The sequence below is a fragment of the Dama dama genome, chromosome 20 (genome assembly GCF_033118175.1).
Source record: "Dama dama isolate Ldn47 chromosome 20, ASM3311817v1, whole genome shotgun sequence".
NCBI lineage: Eukaryota > Metazoa > Chordata > Mammalia > Artiodactyla > Cervidae > Dama > Dama dama.
Window position 1 is genome coordinate 2,241,151 of NC_083700.1, and position 19,474 is coordinate 2,260,624.

Genomic DNA, 19,474 nt, shown 5'->3' on the forward strand with positions numbered 1-19,474 from the left:
GGTGCTAGTGGTAAAGAATCCACCTGCACTGCAGGAGACATAAGAGAAGCAGGTTTGATCCCTGGGTTGGGAAGATCCCCAGGAGGAGGGCTTGGCAACCCACCCCAGTATTCTTGCCTAGAGAATCCCATGGACAGAGGAGCCTGGAGGGCTATGGTCTATGGGGTTGAAAAGAGTCAGACACGACTGAAGTGACTTAGCATGCACACACGGAGTAGGAAGTGCTCCTTCCTGAGAAAGCAGTATCCCTCATCTCCGAAGAGCATCTAGAGTGGCAGCCTGGTGATGCCCGTTCCACACTCAGGTGTTCTGGAATGATGAAACTGGGATGGGCAGGAACAACTCATGGTAAATGAAGTATAAAACACACAGAAGAGCCAGCGGAGCCTGTGGAGGAAATGGCCCATATTCAACATATAGTGAGACCATACATTCTTTTCTTCTTAGATTCTTTCTCATTTTTCTTTCTTTTGCATTATTCTTTTCTCCTCCTTTTTCTTCCCCCTCTTCTCTTTCATATGTGTATCTTGAGCATTTATCAAAAGGCACCTGATGATAACCTAATCAGAGTGCAGAGGGACATGGGGCTCTGTGTGTGGCACCAACCTGTGGACAGCCCAGGAAAGGGGAGGACGAGAAGAGCCCTTGATGTCCAAGACTCACGTCGCTATGACAAAAGAGAAAAAGCAGTTCATGTTCTCAGAGTGGAGAAAGAAATACCACTTTGACAGCTCTTGTTTTGTTCCAGCCAAGAACTGTCATTCAGAACAGCAAATTGAAGTCATTTCTGTGATTGTCCAGCAGGTCATGGTCACTGAGCTCACCACAGGCCTGAGTGCACTGTAACAACAGTCATTGACTAGTGACTGGGAAGTGATGGGGCTAAAAGGTGTATTTTGCCTGAAGCTATCTTCTGCTGTGGGTAAAGGCCTTCTAATAGTAGTAATCGATTCTGTCTCTAAGCCCAGCACAGGAGGTATGGAAAAGCAGACTGTAGCACAGGCATTATCTGGAGATTAGCAGTCCAGAGCTGACTCTCTTTCAGAAATGGAAAAGGAATCCTGCTTTGGCTAAGGGAGGAGACAGGGCAGGATGAACTCTGGGTGATAAACTCCATGTGTGGGAATGTGTTCACCTGTAGTTGTTTTCTTGATAAGTTTCTCAAACTAGTTAGATGGGCACTGAGGTTTGGAATCAGCCTCCCTTAAAGGCTGCCCCCCCATCCCTTGCCAAAGCAAAGATCAGCAAATCTTCCAAGGTGGTGGCCCAAGAAGGTCCCGGGCCTGCTGGCTCTTGGATTTGTGTCTTGTCCCCATGTTCTGTTTCCAATTCCCAGTCATTCAGAGAGTTGTCTTGAAAACAAATATCAGACCACAAGGGACATCCTGGTTGGAAAGTCACTCTGGGGAAAGAACAGAAAAGGCTTGATTAAAGAAACACAACAAATGGCTCTCTGGGAAGAATCCACACCTGTGCAGAGCCTAGCACACTCTGACTTTTAGGACATTTCATTAAGCTTGTGACTACTGCCCCTAAGCCTCAATTGGTGCTGAAGCCAACATGCATCTCATAGAACTTAGTTCCACGACCACAGAAAAACCTCTCACCCCTTTAGAGATATCTAAAATGTTTACAGTTCCACAACAGTTGGTGTGGATGGTGCACCATAAATCTGACATCACCTGAAAGTTCCTTCTCTACTCACAATACTTGGGTCATTGGAGGTTTTGTTTTGGAGGGGTTAATAATCATGCCAGAACCTTTTTATGTCCATGTTCTCTCCCTGTATTATACACTAAAGCAAACGTGCTGCTGGGAACCGTGAGAAAAACAAAACGACGAGAGAGGCAGGCAGTAGCACCCAGCCTTGGAGAGGGCCTCTGGAGCACAGAGGCGCCCTGGAAACCCACAACAACCTGTGATTTGTCTGCCAACAATCTCTGAGGTTCAGAGCTCACATTAGGCGGCTGCAGGATTCACTGGGCAGCTCTTGGTATTTAGAGGGAAAACAATAAAGGCTAAATAAGGCCACTTACACAAAAGACAAATGAGTTGGGCAGGGATGGAAAGATTTCCTTCACATATACAGGCATAGTACAGTTTACACTCAATAAAACGTCAAAGGAAAAAAAGAAGTGAGCTGTCCTTCATAAATACCAACGGCTACTGACCTCTGGAATGTGGACTCTTCCGGCATTTGATGCAAGTTACAAACCCTCACTCTAAAGGGAGGAGGCGGTAGGGAGGAGCGCACATATAAGCATGCATAGAGCATAGATAGTCCCACCTCAAGGCCTGTGGTGGGAATGACCCCCTAGAATCCCTGATACCAAATGCTTCTTAAAGCTGGCCATTAATGCTAATCTGCTGCACCTACATATCTGCTATTTCTGCTTTTTTTTTTCAACGCTCCGGGCTCCAAGTCCAGTTACTTCACCTGGTCCTGCCTAGGTAGAAGGAGGTGGGGGACAGAGCAGCCTAACATTCGGATTCCCCAGGCAGGAGGGCCTGCTCTCTCCACCCGGGCCCCACCCGGCGTCTGCGCATCTATGGCGGGCCCTCCCGCTCTGTTCTCCTTCCTCCCCAGCCCCGCGGCCCCGGGATGGCGACTGTGCCCGCCGGCCCCCGGGGAGGCCGCCTGGGCCTCACCGTCTTCTTCACGGGTGTCTCCTTCTTCCTCTTCTTCTCCGAGTTGCTGTGGTAGGGCAGGTCGCGGCCGCGGTAGGACGGGCCCCGGCTGAGCTCGAGCTCGCTGTAGGGAGGCAACGTGTCGTCGGGCGTGTCCTCCTCGTCGCCCGGAGGCGCGCCCGCCTTGTAGGTGGCCGGCGGCGACCAGGCGTAGTAGGAGGCGCTGCGAGGGCCGAGCTGCGAGCTCAGCTTCGACGGCGTCTCGAGGCTGCCGCCGCGGCTGGCGCCCTCCGGCCGCACCTGCCTCTCCAGCCCGGATCCGCGGAACGAGTGGTCGTACTTGGGCGCGGTGCCCGGCGTGCGGCTCACCAGGCGCGGCAAGTGCGCGTCGTCCGGCGGCCGCCGGCGCGGGGGGCTGTAGGACCAGCCGCGGTCCGCGTCGGTCAGGGGCTCCCGGCTGCGGCTCCGCGGCCCATAGTACTCCTCCAGCGAGCCGTCCTGATAGAGGCCCCCGTGCGCCCGCGCCTCCGAGCGCTCGAAGCGGCTCCCGCATCGGAGCTCCTGTTTGTTGCCGTCCGCCCTGCTGGACCGCGGGCCGTAGGAGTCGGCAAAGGCCGCGAGCTCATCCATGGAGACGGCCGGCACCCCAGCGGCGAAGTTCTTCCGGGACAGCATCTCCGATTTGGAGCGCTGCTGGCTGCGGGCAGAGGAGGCGCCGGTCAGTCCTTGGAAGGCCCAGGTACCCAAGACCTGTCAGACGCGCGAGGCAGGGAGCTTGCGCTGGGATCTAAGGATCCCATCGTGTCGGGCCTCGCTCAGGAGTTTGCGCGGCCCGAGACCCGGCTCTGCTCCTGGCTGGATGCATGACCCCAGGCGCCTCTCACGCCTCAGAATCACAGCCAAGTCAAGGCGTCCGTCCATCTGGTGAGTTAGCCTTAAGGATTAAGGGGTTGTGTGAATAAAACTACTTTGTGATCTACACGGTGCTGAAACACACGTGGGGCCTCCTTTTGGCCACTATGGTATGTCCTGACTCACTTCTCACACCCTCAAAGCCGGCATGGGCGATGTGGCCTGCTGTCCAAACAGCTGTGGCCCACGGAGCCCTGTGATATTTGGTGATAAAGAGAGGCCTTTTCCTTCCTCAGAGCGGAGGGCAGGTTACCTCGCGGGGCAGCAGGCCAGAGGGACCCCGCAGTTGGTGCTTTGAGAGAAGAGCAAATCTACTGTCCTTCAATATAAAGGACAGGTGAGTGGGGAAGGCGCTATCAGTGGGCATCAGCCACACCAAACCAGGCACACATCTTGTCCCTTCACATTCACTGACCACATGACCCTGTGTAAGTTCTCAGAATTTTTTAAGTTTCAGCTTCCCCAACTTAAAACTGGGAGAACATTGATAGTGCCTGCCTTTTAGAATTATGAGAATCAAATCCAACAGTATAATTGGCATTTGACCTTTCACAAAACAAATGATCAAAAATGAGAGAGATGATGGGTGGGGTCTTTTAGAGGTTACAAGATAAAACATGAGAAGGGCAAAGAAATGTCAGCAGGGCTCATTAAGGGGTCTAGAGTACCCTCTTCAAAGAGCCTTGACTGATTACTTCTGCACATGGTGCCTCGTGTTCCCTTGCTTAATACATGTGGGAAAGGGATGTTCAATAGCCACAGGGAGATGAGGCAGGATAACCTAGAAGGGCAGACAGAGCCTTCTTGGATCCTTGCAGCCTCAGACCCATCCTGCCTCCCAGCTTTTGCCTCCTCGCGCCCAGCACCAGAGCTGCCTTGCCACAGTTACCCTCACCTGTGCCTGAAGCTCTCCCGATCCTCTTTGTCATACTCCACGGCCGAGGGCCCCCGGCTTGCCCCACTGCTGCCTCCCACGACACCTGACCAGTAGTCGGGATTGCTCTCCAAGTCCCCAGACACAGGGAACTGCTTGTTTCGCATCTGATGGTAAGATTGGCGGAAACTGCTGTCCTCCTCATGCAGAGAGCTGAGTTCCGAGATGGTGTTGTTATCTGCAAGGACAAAAACGAAGCATGACAGAGCTTTCTTCCTGGAGGACAGATCAGGAACTTGGTTAAGGGCTAAGACTGGAAGCTTTGGGAAACTCCCACCCGAGGGTCTCAGTCCTGTCCAGGGTGGGTTGTAGACCTGAACTAATGGTATTTGTGTTCTCAGCTCAGCAGGAACTGGCTTCAGTTGGAAGCCTAGTTGCCTACAGAGAGGGAGGCTTCCCACATGCTCTGTTCTTGGAATAGGAAAACAATTGTTGTTGTTCCACCTAAGGCAGGCTTTCCAGAACTTAGGCTCTCTGCAGCTGGTCTCCTCCTAGTATATCATCATCCTTGCTCAAATGTTTTGCTTCTTCTTGTTTAAATCAGTGATGAGCCATGATGATCCCAGGCATGAGGCAAAAGGAGCAAAAAGAGAGAAAAGCCATGGATCACAGTATCTTCCCTGCTGTTATCTGCGTCCCAAGATGGAGCCTTCAGAGTCAGTCCCATGCCATGCTTCACATGCACCCCATCCCAGCTGCTGCTGTGCCCCTCCCCACAGAGCATGGAGTCCATAGGACGAAGAGAGTGTGCACACCCTGCTTCTGGATGTTCATCCAGGAACCTGGAATATTTTCCCTGAACAGTACCAAGTCCATTTCTGTGGCCTGAGTAGACCTCTTCACTCCCCAGACTATTCCAAGTATATGTGGCCTTGGATGGCCAGGATAGCTGTTTGGAAGTGTAGGAAGAAAACGGGAAGGTTAGGCTGCACTCATGGTCTATGGGCCTCCACTTATGCTCTGGTCCCAGCCCAAAAATGTAAAAAGGGAGGGGATGGTCATAACTTTCTCATTTTTTAGGGTGGCCAAAAGCACTTGTGAATAAGGACCTTTCTGGAAAGGAGAAAAAAAAAAGAAACTATTTATTTATAAAACTTTGAAATGGATTGAATTTCACATTACTTAAAAAGTAAATCTAGCAAATCTATTTGTAATGTAACTGAATCCATTTGTTTTCTAAAAATCCTTTGAACTTCAAACTATTATCAAAATCAACAATTATAAGGCGTAGGGCCTGGCTGCCGAATGAGAGGTACACTAAGATCAGATGTGGGAAGCACAAGTGTGCGTCAGGTTCCCCTCTACCTTATCTCCTCCCCATCCCCAACAGTCCTTAGAGGAGCAGAGGAATTTTGCTGGTTCCCACCCATGAAGGGAAGGGAGGGCCTCCCTGCATGGTGTAAACACAACTTCCTTGTCCTGTTTGACCAGGACACAGGGCTGCCCAGGAATGCCAATTCAGTTTGGTCATGTGATCAGTTGGTTTTGAATTATAATCTAAGTCTTTTGCTCCTCGCAAGGAGAATGGTCTAGTGCCTGCCTACTTTAAAGGGAAATAACTCAGATCCTATTGATTAATAAAATCTAGATTCTTCCTTTTCTCACGATGCCAGTGAATTCCAGTCTTCTGGGAACCATACAGAAGAGAACTTTAAAATGCACCAAGTGTGTTTATTGAAAAATTACATTATTGGCTCAGAATTTGCCTTAAACTTCAGGGAATAATGGACATTTTTCATCTCTTCAGATAGTGAGGAAGAGCTGTTTCTCCATTCATATGATGGATGGTCCAGGCTGTATGCTGTTCTGAAACTTCTGCCACAGTGAACATGAACATCAACATCCCCCACTTCAGAGACACCTAATAATGGAACTCTAGGGCAGGAGAGGCAAACTTTTCCTGTAAAGGGCCAGATAGTAAATACTGTAGGCTTTGCAAGTCTTACTGTCACAACTGTTCAACTCTGCTATTGCAATATGAAAGGAATCATAGATAAGACAAGTAGATTGGCATGGCTGTGTTCCAAGAAAATTTACTTCAAAAATAGGAGGTGGAACATATGTGCTCTGGGAGCTGTGGTTTGCTGATTCCAGACTAAAATATCCCCAGAGTAACCCCCTACTTAAAAAGAGTAGGTGAATGAGGATCACACATTCTGGGAAATTCATGGGCCTGACCCTGAAACTCCCATTTCTCACAGAATCTATTAGTCCTTTGCCACACCTGAAACTATGTGTGGCTCATTTTATGAGATGAGTTCTTCAAGACTATCCCATGGCCACGATCCACCCCAGGGTTTACTTTGCTCTTTAGGGATAGAACCTCTCAAAGTAAAGAGAACTTAGATTTCTACTTCATCTCTGTGCAGTTATTATAATGTGAACCTGCAGGTTCCAGGAGCTCTGGGCTCCAATTCTGGCACTGGCAGTAAGTACCGGCACTGGGTACTTTCCCTCTCGGCCTCCCTTTCCTCCTCCATAAAATGAGGGAGGTAGATTCAACAATCTCAGTCTCCTCCAGCTCCAACATCCTAAAGTCCTAAGAGTTAGAAGGCTGTGATCTTTGAATATAAACTGCTACTGCAGCCATGGCACCATCCACAGTTGGCTCCAAAGTTTCTAGTTGAGCAGAAAAGCACAGGACGGCAATCCGCAGACCTCGGTTGTAGTCCTGATATTGTCACTTCAACCTTCTGGGCTTTTGTTTCTTCATCTGTTGACCCAGGCCACCCCTTGGACTCTAAGATTCCTTCTGGCCAGCCAGGCCTCTGGAGACCACTTTAATCCAGGCTGACGGGAGACATCACCTAAAGCGGGATCTACCCTTTATTTCTAACCTCTGTTTTTCCTCTGAGCTGTGAGTTCACAGATTTCCTCCATGGGCTCTTTCTCCGCGAACTCTGACTATCTCTACTGTCTGTCCCCTTATAGGGATCCATGACAACACTGTTACAACTCGCTTGTCAAGCGCAGTGACATCTGCATTCCTGACACTCCAATCTGGAGATGGTCTTTTTATAGCCAGTGTGGTGGGAGGAGGTAGCAATGGATGCAACTCAGACAGGATGAAATTAGAGTTGCAAACTGGGAGGAATATGTTGTCCTTAATCTGAATAAAGTTCCTCTAGTCTGGGACTGTTTTCCCAACAATGCCATTGAGTCTCGGGTTGGTTCCAAGGCAAGGAGGGTTCAAAGAGAGAAGCGTAGTGACCACATTCCCACTCCTGCCAGCACCTCTGGTAATTAGCCCATCCATGTCAGACCTGCCCTGTGTTGCTTTTCATGATAGATACTAATCTGGAGTCCAAATCAAGAATCAGCTATGTCAGCTGCAAAGTCTCCAAGGTCTGTGGGTGAGTTAAGGGTTGGGGCCCTGCTGCCTACAGACTCAATAAGTAAAACATTCTTTTGACTTTTTGCTTGCCCCTCAGTCTCTGCCACTGGGTATCTGAAAGGAATGTAGGCATCTTTTTTACGAGATTCATTTGGCAGACTTGTTCTTTTACTTTCATTGATACGGCAAGTTGGCAGCTGGACTGTCATTCGAGGCTAGGGCCTTTCATGTTGGAAAAAACTGGGCCTTTCATGTTGGAAAAAACTGATACTGAAGCTTCCACATTGTAAGCCATTATTTTGAATATATTTTAAAGGAAGTAGTAGGGAAAGGCTGTTTTAATAAAATGGTTCCAACCCCACTGCACAGCCCAGCAATACTGACTGCCCCATGGAAAGAGGCAACAGAAGCCAAGATGGTACATGATTGCACTGTTCTTTTCTTTTTTAAATCCTATTATAGTTTATTACAGGATATTGAATATAGTTCCCTGTTACCACCCTATTATTCATACCAGAACCCCTTTTTTCTTTCCTCCGTGTACTCAAAGCTACTTTCTTTAGGGTGGTGTCACCAGCACTCCTACTAGTTCTGACCCTGAAAGCTGAGGGCTCCCCATGTATGGTCACCCCCAAATCCCTTTTAGCATGATGCACAGATCACATGAAACTAACAGATGCTCACATCTGCTTCTCATCCTTCTGGCTGGATCAAACTGGGCCAGCTCCTTCTCGACATAGTATAAGACCTTCATGGAGTCTCTCTCTTTATCAGCTTGGATCCGGTAACCTTTGCGAACTGTTGAGAAACAAACAAGATAGCAAGCTGAAAAAAGTCAGGAAAAGGTGACTTCCATGTAACTTACTGGTGAAAACATGGGTCCCAGATATAACAGCTCTTTCTGAAATCACCCAGAAATAGTAACCTATTCTTCTATATATGGAACCATACCCTTTACCAGATGGCTCCATTAGAATGGAGGATTGGCACATCAACGAAAAATTCCGTTCCAGTAACCTGACCTCTCCTTCCTACTTCCTGACCTCTTACTGCTCCACTTAAAGATCATCTTCTCAAAGTCTGGGGGAGTATACTCACACTAAAAAAGACCACTTTCTAGACTAGGGATACAGATCACTCTACAGTCTGAGGATCATACCTTCACTTGGTGGAAGCACATGTAGCTTTAAGACAGATACCCAAACGTCAGAGACCGTCACACAAGTGGCCTAAAAACTTGTAGTTGCCTGGGAGATTGTACAAAAATTCCATAACTAGGTGATGCATACAAGCTAATATTAGATATGCAGGCTTTACACACATTAGAACAAAATAAAATGCAAAATACATGGATTACTAGTTATGGTTCCATTATTATTTCTTTAGCATTTTCCCCTTAGGAAAGGGAATACCATATTTTAGACATGATTAAGTCAACCTGCTGCAGTGTGGTTACAGGCAGGTGCTATTTTCAGGGCTTAATAAAAACAAAACAGAAATAAAGCATGAGAGAGAATACCATCCTCCACATTCTCATCACTCATGGTGTCAGAGACAAAGGCTGCTGAAGCCCGGTATCACTTAAGCATCAATCTAATGCAATACCAGCCCCAAGGGTGATCAGACACAGGCAGATCTAATACTCACAGATAAGACAAAGAGAAAGCAAGAAAGAGAAAGGACTGGGGTGGGGACAGAACAGCAATGGTGACAGACGACACTCGCGGGCACTGGAACGTGCCAGGCCCTGTGCTGCATGCCTTCCGTGGTCACTGAGTCCTCAAAACTGCAAAAGGAGTTAGCTGTCAGCAGCCACATCTCACGGACGAGGAAACTTTGGTTCAGAGAAGTTTTATAACTTGCTCAGCAATAAGTGGCAGTGCTGGGACTGGAATGGAGTCTGAAGGAAGCCCAACCACACTGGGCTTCTTATCTGTCTGGAGTCTGGGGCCAGAAGCAGCAGAGAGAGACAAAAGAAAGACAAAAAGGAAAAACCCAGAGGTGGACCTTGGGCATCTGAGGCACTATCCTACCATGTGGCCAGTCAGGACCATACAATGGGGATGGAAGCAGATGACCCACCCGCAACATTCTCTATTCCCAGAGCAGGGAAAATGCCATAAAGAAACCAAACAACTGCATGCATCTCTGGAGAAAGTTCTGCGTTCTGCTCTCTGCTCTCTGGTTATGTTCCCCTGCTGTGGACATAGCCCCCTACACAAGCATGTATGTGAAAGATTAAAATATCATCTTTCACCGACTCTAATCACAGCCTTGGTGTTGAAAACTGGGAAGACGCCCACACACCCATTTGCAGGTGCACTGGTTTTCTATATAAGCACAGGATGGGCAGTCCACATGCAGCTTCAACTGTGGAATTACTTAAAAAATTAATGAATCTCAGCACACGCTTTTTAGTGACACCTTCTCCCAGAGGTTAGATCCTTAATCCTTATGCAGAAGCAATTATTAGCAGAAATGGTTTTATTTATCATCCTCCGCACCCTTCCATCTCTGCAGGGGCGTTTACAGAGAGGCACAGACAGTTCAATTAAAATGCAATTATCCCACAGAACTATGCTATGTCTGTTCTGAGGCATTTGTGCCTGATGGATAAAACACAGGGCTGGGGAGTGGGGAACTGGGCACCCTGTGGACCACAAGGACCTCAAATAAGTGGTGACCTATCCAGGACTCAGTTTTCATGCCTACAAAATACAACTAATAATTTTCACCTTTTAAATAATCTTATAAGTCAGAGAAGACAAATACATAAACCAAAAAAGGAAAAAAAGAAAGAAGACAACAAAGACCAACTCAGTGGAGCACTTTGCATTCTTTGTAATTATCAGGGGCAGCACAAACAACATCTCATCCAAAAGTCTTTCTTTTTCTCTAGCTAGAAAAGTTTTCTCTTTTCTCTCTCTATCCAACCCCCAAATTACAAATCATTTACTTTGAACTTTCATCATATGTCCCTTAATATATTCCTATTTGTTTCAAATGATTTGTATAAATGTCTAATCTTCTGAAAGATTCTTGAGGGGAAAAAATGCTTATCATTCTAGCTCAGTGTAAAGCCCAGGATGGTGCTCTACACAGAGTATATTCCTAAATAAACATAGTATGTTTAGTTGAGCTGAAATGGTGCCAGCCTGGGGATGGGTGTGAGGTTAATGCTTTCTTAAGAAAGATTATTTACAGTAGAATTTCTCTCTCTAGATTGTAAACTTCCTGAGATCAAGGACCAGTTCTCTCTGTGTATCTATGATTCCTGAGCACCTAGCCTAGAGCCTAGCACATTGCAGACACCCCAAACATGTGAGTTTGTATGAATGAATGAATGAAAGGAAAATCAGGAATAGAAACTGCATTACAAGGAATTACAAAGTAAGGCAGAAGAGACATGCAATGGGTTTGTTGGAGAATTTTGAACACGAAGGGGAAGCCTTGAATGGTAGCTTGAAGGAGCAGCAAGGTTTAGGCAAGTTTTGTTATTTTTATTGATGATTGTATTTTTAGTCTGCTTCCCTAGGGGCTCAGAGGTAAAGAATCCACCTGCCTGTGTAGGAGATGCAAATTTGATCCCTGGTCCAAGAAGATCCCCTGGAGAAGGAAATGGCAACCCACTCCAGTATTCTTGCTTGGAGAACCCCATGGACAAATGAGCCTGGCGGGCTACAGTCCCTAGGGTTGCAGAAGAGTTGGACACAACTTAGGGAATGTAAACAACAACGTTTTTAGTTAAGAAAAGGAGCATGTTTACAGGCCTTAAAGAAGGGGTCTACTCTACCTGCAGCTGTGTCTTTATCTAGGTGTTCTTAATATGTGAAGCACTGTTAAGGCAGACATTCAGTAATACTTAAAGGGGGAAGAGTACTGCTATATGTGACGATGTACCAGCCGTCCCCTGGTGGTGAGAGAAGGCCGCCACCTCAAGCAACAGTTGGAAATCTCCCTTAACTGCAACTTGGATTGGAGCTTAGATTGCTTTCTGTGTCATTATAACAATTTATGCTCCTAATTATGACACAGACTGATCATGTATGCATAGGTTATTGTGCCTCTGAAAAGTTATAGTAACCATTTACAGTCTCAGATGAAGATGTCAGCTTTGCCTTTCAGTACTGGCATTATAAAGAGACATTACTGTGCTATGTATTGGCTTGGCCAAAAAGTTTGTTTGGATTTTCCTGTAACATCTTATGAAAAACCTGAACAAACCTTTAGGCCAGCCCAGTACTTTCAGCTTTTATTCTCAGTCACACCAGCTCATAATTTCAGAAATCTAAATCAGTCTCCTTTGTCAAAAAGGACAGAGTGGAGCACTGGTAGACTCCAGAGGCATCGTCCGTCTGGTTTCAGCAGTTAGAAAGCTGGGCCCTTCTCCCTTGAAAAGATTTTTTTTTTTAATCAAAAGCTGTAAATTTGATTGGGCAGCACACTATAACTAATCCTCTCATTGTGGTAGGAACTGACTCTGCATCACATATATGGTCAGGAGCAGAGAAAACATCAGAAAACCTTTCTTGATCCCTCCAAGCAGATGAGCCTTTGCCTTCTCTGAGCTGACATCAGACATCAGTCTTATCACATGCTCCTTTCTATTTTTCACTCATTTTATTTCCATTCACAAGCCCCCCAGAACCATTCTGCTGGACTGTAAACTCCTTGAGAAAAAGTTTGTAGGCATTCATTAAATTTTTCTTGATTTGAAAACAGAATGGTGTCGGGCTGATTTTTATCTGTAATTTAGATCAGAGAACTCTCTGAGGTGTGGTGATATTTTAAAAAGAAATATCCTACAATATTTAATAACAAATATCCTACAATATCTTTATTGGCCAAAGACCAGCATTTTTTGGAAAATGACTTTTTTTCCTGGTAATGTTTCAGTTCCGGGTCAGTGGAAGACTTATTTCTGTTTTGAATTTCAGCCTGGTCCAAGTCCTTTGGTTGGTGTGGTTTTCATACTTCAGCTCCTCTAATTTACTAGCCTCACCAACTTTGATTTTTACTGGAGAAGGAATATTGGGATATTCATTTTGATGCCAAATTTAAAAAATTCTTATTGTTAAAAGATTAGAGCTGGAAAAAAAAAAAAAAAGATTAGAGCTGATAATTCTGATCCAATTAAGATTCAACTATTTTTCAGCTAATTTCCCCTTTAACACCAAATCCAATTTGTAGAACTTGCAAAAGTGTCTGAGGCAGATATCCATGGGTTTATAGCCTTGTTCTTCCTGTCCTACCTTAATAAGCTAAGGAAGACTGTTTATGGATAATGGAACAGCTGCCAGATTCCACCCCCAGGGTGATAGCAGCTCAGCTGTGGGAGAAGTGATGCTTAAAATTTGCATATTCTCTGTATACATACAGTAGGCATATATCCTTATTAGTTTGAAAAATGACATTTTAAAACCCTACTTGCCTATTCAGTTCTTTTGTAAGAAGGATGAGTGGAGACCAGGTAGATATGAAAATAAAATGGATTCAAGCAAGGGAAGAGATGATGGCAGCAATGACTAGGACAGTTGAGTAGAGATGGTCCAATTCAAAGTTATTTTGAGAGCCTATCTGAAGGACTTGGTGACCAATTGGATGAGAGAAGTGAGGAACAGGAAGGAAAAAGGATCAAGTCCCTGCTTCTGGTTTGGGCTACTAGGTGGATAACAGTGCCATCCGCTGAAATAAGAAATGCTGGAGTTGGTCTGAGGTTGAGAAACAGCAGATGAATTCCCTTTCCTAGATAGAGGTTGAATTGGAAATGCTTGAAAGACATTCAGGTAGAAATGTCCAGAAGGCAGTTGGATATGTGGGACTGAGGAGCAGGAGAGAGGATGCACATAAAGACTGGCAGTCATCAGCATACAGATGATGACTGAGGCCATGCACAAGGTAAGATTTCCCAGGGAGAGGACCTTGGACAAAACAGAGACACCAACATCTAGGGGATGTGCAGAGATGAACAGCCAGCATATAGCGAAATGGCTAGGGAAAGCTACAAAATACAGTGTTGAGGAGGGCAAAGAATATGAATGTATCATCAGGGGTGGCAAATGCTGTTGAGAAGTCAAGAGGGGCAAGCTTTGAGAAGCATCCATTAGATTTAGCAATAAGCCAGTCTTGGCAAGAGCTGGTCTTTGGAGAGGTAAAAGTGACAGCAAGACAGAAGTTAGCTGAGCAGAGGAAAAGGAGACATTAAATATTCAAAACTCTATCAAGAAGCTTATCTGTGAAGAGGGGAAAGTGGACAGGGACACAGCATTAGAGGACTAAGGGGTTTTGCAAATTGTTGTGTTTTTATGCGAGAGATCTGAGCATGTATTGAATGCTGACAGGAAGAAGTCACTAAAGAAGGAAAGGCCAGACACATGAGGTGGGAATGGGGTGGGATTTGGAGATTCAATAAAAAGAGAACCAAAGCAATGGATCCAGAGCAGGGCAGAAGGATACAGTCCTTTTTTTTTTTTTTTTTTTTTGTAAAGAGGTAATAAATAGCTGCTATGAAGAATGGGAGGAGGAGTCAGGATTCCTTTTCTCTCTCCCCCATTTGGTAACTAACTGGCTATACTATATATAGCTCATCAAAGATGCCTTTTCAACTATACAGAACATTCAAAGAGTATTGTGTACAAATGTAATCTGAAAAATTACTGCTGCTAGATGATTACCCTAAAATTGAAGTAGCATAAAAATATAAAAGAGGCTAAATTTACATCTTTTAAATCAGCATTTCTTAACACTTCTAACATTCTTTGAAAAACAATCTACATGGAATGCTGGCTTAAGCCACCTTTCTTAAAGGAGAAATAGCTAAATGCCATCAGTAATTCTGTCCATGGGACAATGAGTACAGAAATGTGCCTGGTAGGGATCATGAAGAATTCACTTCTGACTCAGTAAGCCAGGTAACATGAGCCAGACTAGCTGTGGCCAAAGCTGGTTGTGCATCCTCCCCTTTTTCCTGGCTAACAGAATTCTGACTGTTCATTTCTGAGGTGAATAGGTGTTTTGGCCTCAGAGATGAGACTTGGTGGGTCCAAGTCAATATGGTTTAGGAATGGAGACAGGACATAATTCTTGCCAATAAAATGACATGTAGAAGTCTGCTGGAAGGGAAGGAGACTTAATGGAAAAGCTTTCCTCCCTCTTGGGCAAAGAAGCAAGGAAGAAGCGTATCTTTTCCATCTCTTAATGCATATAATATCTGAGACTATGGCAGTCATCATGGGATCTGGAGGGGAACTAGTCCAGGAGAACAGAGGATGCACTCAGGATGCTGAACGAAAGATGGAAAGAAGCAGGTCTCTCAGTGATGCCACTTGAACTCTTCCATTAACCAACCCCAGAACCACCTTACCTTGGAATTTCTCACTATGTGAACTCATATTTTTTTCCTATTTTTTTTAAGCCACTTCTAACTACAGTTGGTTAGCATGGCAGGATGGAGTCAAAATGATTGAACTGCAACAAGCAGGAACTGGAAAAAAGTTGAAAACAGGAGAGAAGTATTTGCCATCCTATAAATAATAATCATTTTATTAAGAGAATCTACTCAATAAAAACTAAGGGGGAAGGGTCCTGGTGGGAAGGAAAGAGAAAGAAGATTGGGAGAAAAAGGCAGAGACAAGTCCTATTAATGCCTCTTTTGCCCTCTGCATCCTTTGGGAAAATGGACTGTATTGTTTTTATTTCTCTAATGCCCTGTGTGTCCTTGATGATTAACTTTTACTTCTCAGTCTATGACTCATTCCCGATCTCATACATCAGAATTCTACTAATAGTTTCTGAGAGAGAAAAAACACAAGTACCAATTACTCACTGAGGATACCCACCCCTTCCATGGTGGAGCACTGACAGGTCACTAAACGAACTAGACATTCTCCCCCGCTTCCCACTGAAGTCTGTCCAGAGCCCTCCAGGGGAGAAACCTCTGTTTCACCAACCCTGTGGCTCATTTACATCTAGGGATTTAAAAGTCACCTCCTAAATATATTCCGTACACAGTTCTGACTGTTAGTTCTCTGTATAGTCCTGTTCAGATGCCTCCAGGAAAGCTCCATTTTAACGGCCCTATACGCTTCTACCCTTGCCTATAACAACAAATTTATCATGCCTTCAGTGGCGCTAATCATCATCCAAATAAACTCTCCTTACCAGGTATTTCTTCTCTGTCTAGGATATACACCACTAGACAACTTGGGCTCATCCTAAATATTTCCAACATCCGATTGCTTGCTCTGTCAAAGTATCTCTCAGATTTACCACTCAGCTCCCTCTGTCTGCATCATAATGTCCCACCTGAAACCTATTAATCACACCTCGGCTCAAGGTCTCTGGTTCTCCTCTGTCCTACTCAGCACTTTGTCAGCATGTCACCTCGCCACTCAGGAGCCTGGCTGCAGGGGTTCTCAGTTACTATGGCACCAACCCAGGCTCTTCTGGAGGGGCTCCAAGGCCCTGCCTAGTCTAGCTCCACCATATTCTTCCATGGTCTGCCAGTCAGACCAACAAGCTGGTCAAACACACACACTGTTCTTTTAGCTCTGGGTTTCCACTATGTTGGCCTGTGAGTGTCTCTGCTTTCCTAATCCTTCTCACTCCTCTAAGCCCGGGTCTAATCTCACCTCCTCCCTGAAGACTTTGTAAGCATTCCAGCTCTTTCTTCTTTGAACTCCCAGTACATATACTGTAGCACCTAATTGTCTAGGAAAGGTCCATTCTCTTTGCCTGGCTGGGCCATACTGCTGGTTAGACAAACCATGTCCTACACTTCTGGGTGTTCCTCAGAGGACCCGGTAAAGTCCTGAGCACTAGGCCTGGAAGAGATAACTATTTATTAACTGAATGATCAACATTCAGGGATCAACATTCAGAGACAATGATCAACACTGTCTCTCTTTCTTATGATTTTAGTTATTGTGGGGCCCAGGAAGAAAGCAAGGGGCAACTATGTCCTATAGCCCTTGGCAAGCTTGACATGCATTTCAGGAGATATCTGATCCAGCTGTCAGGATCCCATTTCCGGAATGGAGATACTCATTGTCCACAGAAGCAGTGGACAGTTTGGATGCCCACTGAGCTGACGGTTCTTATCAGCAAGGAATCAGAGCGGAAGCCCAACAGGAGCAGGGGGCAGAACAGTCTGGAACTGCATTTACCACTGTGGCTTCCTCCAGTGGAGTCACTTGGTGCCAGGGGAGGTGGATGCGGCTTGTCCATCAGGATGCCAGATGAGGGGGCTCCTCCCAAGGGGACAGAGGGGATGGAGTAAGGGCCAGGGACACCGGAGACAGAGGGAGGGTACCCGGCCTTTGCTGCTTTCCCTGCTTCATACACTGTGGAGGGAGATGAAGAGCAAGAGAGATTACATCGTTCCACCCTCCACAACCCTCATATCAAGAATCCCTGAAGATGCGCTTAGGGAGCTCCTGGATGTATGTGCCGGCGCGGGCTCACGTATGTATGTGTGTGTTCTACTAGGCCTGACTTGATTCATTGGAAGCACGCTCCCCAACTCTCTTGGACTCCTCCAGCAGTGACATAAGGGATTATAGTGTTTAGTGGTACCTGGCAACTGAGTAATTCAGTGGTGCTGGGAGCTGTCACAGCATCCTCCCCTGGGGCAGCAGCAGCCCACTCAACCACCCTGAATGTGGGCTGCCTCAGCCTCTGTAGAAGGCCTAGCACTCGGACTGCCCAGAGGATCCAAACCTCTTCTAGAGAGGTGAAGCCAGCCATGCGCTGACACATGGCCCTGCTCTTTGAGTTCAAAAGCAGAGCAGATAACCTGATGCCTCACAGAATCCACAGTGTTCCTAAGGATACTAAAGATACATATTGTGTCTCTCTCCTTCAAGATGTTTACGGCAGGGGTGCCAAACTTCATGCCTATATGGGCTGCCAGGGAGGTAAAATTGTGAACCCCCAAATGAGGACGAGTTCCTTTGTGGACCATTTTGTCATAGGAGTAAATAAGACTCCTCTGTGGCTGGAGGGGACCCAAAGGCTGTACTTTGCACATGCTGCTGGTAAAAAGAAGAGTTCTCTGCACGTGAGAGGCATGGCCAGGGAAAGTGTTCTCTAGTTTGGATGCCCAAGGAAAGGGCAAAAGCCTTACCCCACAACCTCACCATCCTGAACCTGCTCTTCCTTTCATCAGTAGTGTTAAGAGAACTCCAAATGTAGGGACATAAGTGTAGATCAGAGGCATGGAGAGGTGCCTGTGTGTGAGAAGACAAACGGGAATGGGCATCGCAGGAAGTCAGGGGCTCCCAGCAGAGGGCAGTCTGGGATGATGCGTGCTGGGGTGGAAGGACAGGTGGCGGACGAGGCGCTCAGGGCACAGAGCTGTCTGGTGGAAGGCGGCGTTTCTTACTCACAGGCCCGAGGGCAGCAGCAGGAGTCGGGGCAGCATGGGCAGCGGACGTAGCAGCAGCAGCTGTGAGGACAGCACTGGCACCAGCAGATCCCCACCAGGACGAAGGACAGGACGACTCCCAGGACCACCAGGCCGACAAACACCCACTCTGCAGGGATGCACAGAGAGACCTGCACTCGCGGCGGCCCCCGCTGGGGCCTCCCTGGGAGAGGGAGCGTGTAACGGGACACAGAGCCCCCAGACTCAGGAGGGGCTCTGACTCTGAGAGGTGCAGGCCCTCCCAGGGCTGGGCTGGGGCATGGAGGGCAGGGACGGTTACCCAGGTCATACTGAGCACACATCATGTCCACTATAAAACGCTAGGAGCAGTTTCAGGACCCCTTCCCAGGGAGAGGGCTTACCTTACTGACTGGTGTCAGAATAGGTAGGGGACAAGAGCAGAGAAATTCCTGGCTGGGGACAGGAGACTTTGCTTGCTGAGCTACAAAGTGGTGATTTCCCTGAATATGTATCTTTTGTAGTCAAATTAATCTTATCCCTTAATAGTGTAAGTCCTGAGAAAAAGTTCTCCATGTCTATGTGGTCTAAATCAGAACACCTCTAGGCGGTCCAGGTCCCTTATGTAGCCATCTGCTTTCTCTGCTGACTGCCTCTTGACGCCTTTCCTGTGCTCAGCATCCGAACTGAGATTAAAACCATTTCCTAGAAAAAACTAGAGACATAGGCTCTGATAGAGAAATGCTGTCCCTGTCCCCTAAGAATGGTTTGATCACAGGCAGGCTGACCGCGCTACGTAGCCAGCAAAGCCACGGACTACAGTGGTTCAGGCTGTGTGACCAGCAAGGCTAATGTGTATATCTGACCATGTTTGTTAACATCAGCTATTTTCACAGCTCTGCCAGAGACTGAATATAAATTTAATTCATTTGTCCATCCAACAGATAAAGAGAAAGGAAACAAATTCTATTTGGCTTAGATAAAAATGACTGTGGCCCTCGAGTGACTTGATGTCATGCTTTTGGGACTTGGCTATAAGACCTAATGTCCTGCTGGGGGCCTGGGATGGACTGGAATGAGCCATGATTTCCTTTCAAAGCAAAAGATTAAAGCAATTCATTTTGATTGAAAACCATCTACCAAAAACCCCTTTGCAACCAATTTCAAGTATACATTATTTTGTTTGAATTTTGATTATTAAATATTTCTTCAACAAAATAGGACATTCATTTAGAGCTTGAGAATATGACATTTTGGTTAGATAAAGGGTTTTGTGATAATGATA

General features: G+C 46.3%; 1 protein-coding gene across 1 annotated transcript in view; it reads right to left on the reverse strand.

Annotated features, from left to right (window-relative positions):
• Positions 1–1,293: 1,293 nt before the first annotated feature.
• Positions 1,294–19,474, reverse strand: part of ILDR2 (immunoglobulin like domain containing receptor 2) — a 59,379-nt gene continuing 41,198 nt past the window's right edge. The window contains exons 4-9 of the mRNA XM_061121770.1: positions 18,194–18,340; positions 16,973–17,149; positions 8,493–8,606; positions 4,436–4,652; positions 2,650–3,325; positions 1,294–1,402 (exon numbers count right to left, since the gene is read on the reverse strand). Of these exons, the coding sequence (XP_060977753.1) occupies positions 1,367–1,402; positions 2,650–3,325; positions 4,436–4,652; positions 8,493–8,606; positions 16,973–17,149; positions 18,194–18,340 (1,367 nt within the window). The 3' untranslated portion in view covers positions 1,294–1,366. The remainder of the gene's footprint in view (positions 1,403–2,649; positions 3,326–4,435; positions 4,653–8,492; positions 8,607–16,972; positions 17,150–18,193; positions 18,341–19,474) is intronic.